Raw genomic sequence first — 8694 nt, 5'->3', positions numbered from 1 at the left:
TTGCTGTTTCTCAACAGCCCCCCCTCCCTTGTCTGTGCCACTTCTCCCTCCTGATACGTCCTCATCCTTTTCTCTGTCTAAACTCTCTACCAACCCTGGTTCAAATCACACTTCCTCCATCCAGGATGCCCCTGACTTTAGTTTGTGCCTGCTTCTCTCACCTTCAAAGCTCCCTTGCACCAGTGTCCACTCATCTAGTTCACCACTTATACCACCTTTCTATGTACTACTTTTCCACTGGCTAGGTTTTAGACTCTGAGGAGACAGAAACTATGGCCTATTGTTTTACCTAGGCCCTTTCTCAGAATGCATGCAATTATTTTGCAATGGAAAGGAGGAAATTAGAATCTCAAAATTCTTTACTAAGACCTAGATGTAAATAGATAAGGTCTTGGATTAAGGAGAGTAGAAACTGGAGGAGCTGGCAGTGTCCTTTGGAGAACAGATGAATTTGTCAATGAAAAAGGAAATAAAAGGATTGTGGGGTTTTTCTTGTTTTCCTTTATTACAGCAATATTACTGTAAATTCCTTTGTATTACTTTTTCTAGTATCTTCAGTTGGGCTTTTATTTTGATTCTGATATAAAAAATAAAATGTCCTGAACTTGTACTAACAATTCTTTTCTTGGTTTTCAGGTTCTGTTTGTTCCCAGACACTGGTGGCATTATGTAGAATCCGTTGATCCTGTCACTGTCACTATAAACTCGTGGATTGAATTGGTACTTTTTTTCTTAATAATTGTATTCCCTGCTTTTAAGATACACAAAGCCTATTTCTAAAACATGGTGATTAATTTTAATCAACATTCCAGTATTACTTTGTGTTGCTGTATCATAAATTGTGTTCTGTGCTCTGTGGATGGATGTTTAAGATGGAAACAGGATATTTAGTGATGTGCCATTCTTTCTTTTAAAGGTACACACTGGGCTTTGAGGTTGGTTTGCAGGGTCTTTTCCCTTGACCAGTGTTAGATCGTGCAGGCCTGCCTGGATCTGCCATGCATGTCTCATGTTGCCAGTCCCATCTCACACCATCTGGACCAGAAATACTGCTTCTTGATTCAGGTCTCTCATAAATAGTTGGACAATTCCCAGTCCTGGCTTATACATTTTCTCAAAGCAGAGTCGTTCGGTGCTAGGTTTTTATAATTTCATTTCTGCCTGAAGCCTTTTCCCTCCAATATGCTATCTTAGTCCTGGTTGCCTGCTCTACTCCACAGTTAAAATGGCTGCCCATTTGGCTCAAGTCTATCTCTTCAACCCAAGGCCTTGACTGCATCTATACGCTCATTTACAGAGGTGTTGACTGCACCTGTGCCCTCTTTAACCTAGGCCTTCAGTCCATCTCTGCTGTCCTCTCCGGCCTTGGTTGCATCTCCTCTCCTTGGCGGCTGCATTCTCCCCTCAGTCGGGCTTTTCTTACCCTTTGGTGATGGAAAGGGCTCTGGTGGAACACACAGTAATAGGAAGCTGTATAGTGTGATCTTAGAGCAGATCTGTCACCCTTGGGAGTTAGGTGAGAGGTGGGGCAGATCAGTAGACTCACCGAAGTTCTGCTTGTGATAGGCTGAATTGGAGTTGGAGCACATGCCAAGGCAAAGTCCATGAACTCCACTTCTACTCCCTGTACCAGTCACATGTGCAGTAGCCCCAACAGATGCCACTTCTCCCGAGGTAGCTCATCCTGTTCTTGAATAGTGGGCTTGTCATCTGCCTGCTTACAGCCATACCCGTTATTTCTGAAACTATACACAATTTTTTCGTTTCTAAGTATTTTACAATACCTTTGATGTGTCTCCTTAAACTCTTCCAGGCTCAAAACCTCTTTTTATTGCACGATGTTTTTATGTGATTTTCTTTTCAGAATTTCCACTATTTTGGCTGTAGACTTGGAGTTAGGTAGACTTAAGACAGAAGTCTATACCTTTGTTAGCTGTCTAACCTAGATGATTACTCAATTCCATGAAGCCTAAGTTTCCTCACTGGTAGAACAGGGATTATAATTACACTTCAATAGGGTGACTGTGAGGTTTAAATTGGGCAAAACATGTATAAGCATCTAATTCAGTGCCTGGCACAGGGGAAGTGTTCAAAAATAGAAATTGCCATGAGGAGGAGAAGAGCTGTTATGCCAAGCATAGCCCTCTTAATGTTCGGCACCTAAAACTGAAAACCAGTGGGCCTCATTTGGTGGAGCATAAGATTTCTACCTCATGTGACTTTTTTTAAAAATATATTTTATTGATTTTTTTACAGAGAGGAACGGAGAGAGATAGAGAGTTAGAAACATCGATGAGAGAGAAACATCGATCAGCTGCCTCCTGCACATCTCTCACTGGGGATGCGCCCGCAACCAATGTACATGCCCTTGACCGGAATCGAACCTGGGACCTTTCAGTCCGCAGGCCGATGCTCTATCCACTGAGCCAAACCGGTTTCGGCCTCATGTGACTTTTGATACTAAATTTCTTCAGTACTGCTTATAATACTGCATTAACTTTTTTAGTAATCTTATCTCACTTGCGACTCATATCTAGCTCTACAGTATCCATGTGTTTCTCACATGATCAGCTGCCACATCAGATTGTCCTTCATCCTGAATCTGTAAAGCTGGTTCTTTAAATTTGAGTCCCATTCTTTAGCCATCTCTCTTAGTTTTCATCATATCTATTTGGTTGAGCATTGCCGCTTCCCAAGATAATTTTGAATTTGAGTCTCATTGATGCTTTTAGTGAAACTCCTTCAGGCTGGCTTGTGCCCTTTTGGTATGTCACCATTAATCTTTGAGATTATCCTTGCTTTCTGGTACATAGTAGATACCCCAGGATTGCCTTGTACTTGGGCTGCCCCAAACTTGGAAGTCAATAATTTCTCCAAGGGGCCTAGGTTCCTTTTAGTGGGAATGGTATTTAAAAATTCAGATTTGGGCTCTACGGCTGCTCATTGCTACTGGTGTCACTGTTTCCAGACTCTCTAAGTGGTGAATCTAGAATGTGATATAGATAGGTAGGTGATTGATAGATTGATAGATAGAAATATACCTATACTTCTAAATCAAAGTTAACATTATAGGGATTTTTCTTATTTCTTTCTTTAATCTTCTCTTACACTGAATTTCTGGGTCCATAATAACAGTAACATATTTACTTCTTTGTTTTTATCCACCAATGTTTTTTCAGATGTCGAATTTACAATTCCAAATTCTAGTACTCATATGTGACTTTCTTTTCAGAAACTATAAAACTTGTCAGTAAAATTTGATATTTTTTTTGCATCCTTTTAATCATTAGACTATATCCTACTAACTGGGTACAGAGTACTATTTTCAGTAGCCATCATGACAGAATTCTTTTCATTTGTGATTATGACTTCAGTTTTTGCTGTTAAGGCCTTCAACTGATTGGATGAGGTCCACCCACATTCTTGAGGACAATCTTAATTATTTAAATTCAATCATATCTAGAAAATATCTTCACAGCAACATCTCTGCCAGTGCTTGACCAAACAACTGGCACCATAGCCGAATCAAGTTCACTTATAAAAATAACCATCACATATAGCAACTCTATGTTTAACCTTCTGAGGAACTGTCAGGCTGTTTTCCAAAGCAGTGGCACCCTTTACAGTCCCACCAGCAGTGTAAGAAGATTCTGGATCCTCCACAATTTTACCAATCATTTTTATTATATCTGTCCTAGTGTAAAGTGGTGTCTCATTGTGGGGATTTGCTTTTTAAAATTTAGTATTATGTTTCTAAGATTCATCTGTGTTGTCACATGGAGCTGTTCATTCGTTTCACTGTGGTACGTTTTCTTGTGTTAATATACCACACTGTATTGGCTCATTGTTCTATTGATGGATAATTGGGTTATTTACAATTTTTTACTTCTATAAATAGAATATTCTTGTACAAAAGTACAAGTTTCTCTAGAGAATATGTGTGATTCTCAAAGTGGAATTGGTGGTCTGTAGGGTACATAATACTCAAGTTTACTGATAATGCCAAGATGTTTTCCAAATGGTTCTATCAGTTTGCACATCCATCACCAGTGTGTAAGATTTCTGTCTGTGCACATTTTTCCACCACTTGAAATAATCAAACCCTCTTTTATTAGTTTCATAATTTATATTTCCCCTATTTTTAATGAGGTTAAGCATATTTTTATGTTTATTAGTCATATAATTGTTTTTTAATTGAAATGCTTATCTTCATGTCTTTTGACCATTTAAAAAAATTGGGTCATTTTCTTTTTGAACTGTGCAGATTCTTTATGTATTCCAGATTTTAATCTCATATCGATTATACTAAATGTTACAGGCATCTGGTTTTTTTCTTTTATGAGTTTGAGGAACGGAAGTTGTTAATCTTAATACAATTTCTCATTAATGCTATAGTTTATATTTATTGTGTCTTTACATATTTGCATTCATGTGGCTAAGCAAGTTTACATGAAATTTTCTCCCATTCCTCAAACAATTAGCATATCAACCTCTATAGGGATTATTTCTCCATATGTAACACTTTTTCTTTTTTTCCTTGAGACATGTCAGAGAATGGAAAAGATTGGAAAAACATCAGTGGGCAGTTCTTACTCAAGGCCTATGCCTTATAGACAGGATATATACGTAAGTTTGGTTAGTGAACTGTTCCACAGCTCTTCTAGATGTCAGATGATAGTGAACACATAAAACACTGTGGTCTGCCATTCCTTGTGTAACAAAGCTTATGTTGATGAGAACAGAACACACAATTAGGGACTCTAGTCTCTGCTGTAAGCCATGAGACAGAGAGACAAATGAAAAAATGATGTTTTATCTCAACTTAGGAAGAGGACCACCAGGCTCGGGTAGAAGAGGCAATCACCCGCATGCTTGTGTGCGCCCTGAAAACTGCGGAGGACCCACACAGTACCAGGGCTTGGTTAAACCCAACAGAGGTAGGCCGCTCCTGGTTTCCATCATGGCAGTTGGTATTCTATAATAAATCAACCCTGACTAGATTTATTTTCCAATTTATGTAACCACTTAAAAGATTTCTCTTTTTCCTTAGGTTGAGGAAACGTCCCATGAAGTCAATTGTTGCTACTTAAATAGAGCTGTTACTGCCTTTTTTGATCATTACAGAACATCTAAGACAGTAGAAATCCAAACACTCAGAACAAACGGAGAGCACATGAAAAAGGAAGAATTCAACGTGCACAACCTCATGGAGGTAGAACAAACAGGCAGCCAGAACTTAACCTTGGGAACAGTAGGAGAGCAGGCAGCATGTCCCTTTGGCCCTGATCTGGTTCCCGTACTACCGAGTTCAGAAGATCCACCCTCAGAAACAGGAGGCATGTTTAAAAATGATGGTAAAGACTTTGTTGGCAAAGCTGGAGAGCACTTTGACAAATTGCACTGTACCAAGAAGCAACAAATGATGAGTGGACGTGAGAATGAAATTGTGGAACACATTGCTTCAAATAGTACTATGGCCCCTTCCCAAACTTTAATTTCTACAGATGACTTACTGGACTGCTTGGTGAATCCACAAGTAACCAAGATAGTGGCACAACTTTTGATACAAGGAAGAAGTTTGTGATTGTAATAGAAAATGACTTTTTAAATATTTTAAACATTTTTAAAATAGTGTGATTTTTAAATAAAAGATGAAACAATGAAAAGCAGTTTGCACAGGCTTGTATATGTATTTGTTCTTACCTAGTTAAATTTCAACCTCTTGCCACCTTCTTGCAAGCACATTGCTCTTTGCCCAAACTGTCTCTTTGTTATTTGTGAGGCCTTCTTTCTGAGCCCTTTTCTTTACTCTCCCTTCCCATCTCCTCAGCCTATTTCAAACGTAAGCCCCAAGTGTTCTCAACAGGAAATAATCTCTCCATCAGCCTTAAGCAGGGGTCAGCCTGCTGCTTGTTTTGTAATAAAGTTTTGTTGGAACACAGCCATGTGATTTGTTCATATATTGTCTATGATGGTTAGGGTTGTAGCGTCAGAGTTGAGTAGTGACAGAGGCATTATGGCCCACAAAGCTGAAAATCTTCACTATCCCCTTACAGAAAACAGAAATTGCCAACCCCTGGTGTACCGCATCCACTGGGTAGATTCTAGCCTTGGCCTGAAGTGATCACACTTCTAACACCTGCAGAATTCTTGCTGTTAATGCCTGTCATCAGGGCAAGATACCAATCAGGAGAAAAGTAGGTGGGGGTCCAATATGGAAGGAACTGGGACATGTAGGAACATCAGCCCCAAGAAGAAAAGGGCCTGGTTGCTACTGATGCCTGAAACTGACTAAAAGCTTGGTTTGGTGAAATTGATCCCACTCATTACATTTGCAAGATTTGGAGATAATTACCATTACTTTCTAAGAATTTAGAAATTAGAAAAGCATCTTTATCTCTGTGTAACTACTTTTGAAACAAATACATAACAAAAGATAAAGTCACCTCTTTGATGAGCTCACTACTGGCCCCATCCTTCTCAGTCTTCAGACTGAAAGTATCTGTAAATTATAAATCAATCAATCAATCAATCAATCAATCAATCTGCCTTCCAGGAGAGAGCAACGGAGGGAGGTGTGTGAACATGACCAGGAAAGGAGGATCTGGAAAAAACCCTTCTGCAGCATTTACCACCATCTGATCACTATATATTTACCTATTTATTTGATTGCTGTTTATCTTCCCCAACCAGAATCTCACTGCATGAGGGTTTGGACTTTGATTATTGCTATATTCGCAGAGCCAGATCAGTGACCAGAATATGGCAGCTGTTCGTTAAATATCTGGGCGGGTTATTGTTCAAAGGATGCCTTGTTGGCAATAGTCCATCAAATACACTGGGGCAGAGGATGTTGTAGCCAAGGTTATGATGTCCATGAACCTTAATAGGTATATCCCTATTGCAGAAATACACATTATTTGTCTTAAAAAATTTTATTTTTTATGTTTGTTACTCCTTTGACCATTGTTTTTCAAGTTGCAGGCTGTCACCTATTAGTGAGTCATAAAATCAATCTAGTGAGTGAGACCAACATTTTTTTTATTGGGACATAATAGGTAATTTCAATGAATTCAATAGTAAATGTAAGTATTCTGTGAAACTTGGCAGGAAAAGTTTTTTTTTTTTCAGGGTAAATATATTCCATAAAACTTTAAAGTTATATCTGTGTGTGTACTGAGCCTAATATAAAATGTATTTCTTAGTGTAGGTCAGAAACATTTGAAAGTTGTTCTGGGACAAAGCATTTGACTCAGAGGTAATAGTCTTTCAGATGCAGAGCTGGAAACAGTTAAGACATTGGGCCCAAATGTTGTGGCTCAGTGGTTGAGCGTTGACATATGAACCAGGATGTCACAATTTGATTCCCAGTCCGAGTTTCAGGCTCGATCCCCAGTGTGGGGCATGCGGTAGGCAGCCGATCAATTGATGTTTCTATCTCTCTCTCCCTCTCTTTGCTCTCTGAAATCAATAAAAAATATACTTTAAAAAAATACATTGGTGTGAACAGACTGGAAGTATAAATAGGTAATGGGAGATAAATTTCCTGACTTCAAATAAAGAGATTATGATGCAGCAAGAGGTCCTGGCTCTCTGCGAGTGGGGAGCCTGAGATAGAAGAAAGTGAAAGGGGGAGGCTGTCACTGACCTGGGTACCTCGGTCCCGTTTCATCCTCTATTTCTCCGATGAGCTGCCTGAGTGAGTGGAAGTCAATTATTAAAGCACTTACTCTAGAGCAGTGGTTCCCAACCTTTTCTGGCCATGCCCCAACTCAGTATCTCTAAACCTGATGTCCCCCCACTCCCTGTGACATATAATTCTTATTATTCAAAAAGTGAACTCACATTCACGTGGAGGAAGCCTTAAAGGCCATTAACTTGGTCTAAATAAGCTTCCAAAGAACATGGCATCCATGAAAGAGAAAAACAAAAGAATGAAAGGACAATTGAAGTACTGAGGAAGAAATCACGTAAGAAATTGTTAAAAAATAATAATATGAAGTGATATAAAAAAATAGCAGATAAAGTTTCAAAACAAAGGGCACTGAAATACATAAATATATCACAATATATATTTATATACTGTGTTTGAGGCCCCTAGAACCATAAGAAATGCAAAAAATTCACTGTTAATAACTCATTCTCGAATTCCCCCCCCCAAACATCAAATTGCCCCCCTGTGGTGCATGTGCCCCACATTGAGAACCACTACCCTAGAGGCTGGAGGGATTAAGGACTACAAGCTCATCCCATGCCTAAAGTCACAGTAGGGCTGACCTATACAGTAGGCACAGTGGCGAGGGCCCCTGAGCTTTTAAGGGTCTACAAAAATGGTTTAGTTTCTTTATAAAACAAGCTTAATCCATCCTCAATTACATTCATGTTTATATCAATGAAGTTGCAAAGTACAAGTTTTAATACTTAATAGAGTAACAGGCCCACAAAGGCCAAAGTGCTTGGGGCCCAAGAGAGTCCTAAGTGGCTGTGGGAACCAGGGGTTTCAGAAGCATTTGAGGTGCTTGCTGAAAATGCAGATTTCTGGGCACCCTCTAGAGCTACAGAATCTGACTCCCTTGGGATGGGCCAGGATTTACAGTCTCAGCAGACGCGTCAGGTGATTTAAATACCAAAAACAGTTGAAGAACCTCTGCTGTAGAGTAGACCACCATGACCTATCACAGGCTCACGGTGGGC

At 39.4% G+C, this 8694-nt stretch overlaps 1 protein-coding gene across 1 annotated transcript in view; it reads left to right on the top strand.

The window, feature by feature from the left end:
- LOC102773252 (HSPB1-associated protein 1-like) overlaps nt 1–5941 on the top strand; it is a gene marked incomplete at its 5' end in the record, with an annotated part of 7847 nt that extends 1906 nt beyond the window's left edge. Inside the window, 3 exon segments of the mRNA XM_015564892.1 lie at nt 637–720; nt 4827–4937; nt 5051–5941. Of these exon segments, the coding sequence (XP_015420378.1) occupies nt 637–720; nt 4827–4937; nt 5051–5584 (729 nt within the window).
- Nucleotides 5942–8694: the final 2753 nt, after the last annotated feature.

The sequence above is a fragment of the Myotis davidii genome, unplaced genomic scaffold (assembly GCF_000327345.1).
Source record: "Myotis davidii unplaced genomic scaffold, ASM32734v1 scaffold4081, whole genome shotgun sequence".
Taxonomy (NCBI): Eukaryota; Metazoa; Chordata; class Mammalia; order Chiroptera; family Vespertilionidae; genus Myotis; species Myotis davidii.
Note: the sequence above shows the minus strand (reverse complement) of the source record. Positions and strands in the feature narration are given on the sequence as shown.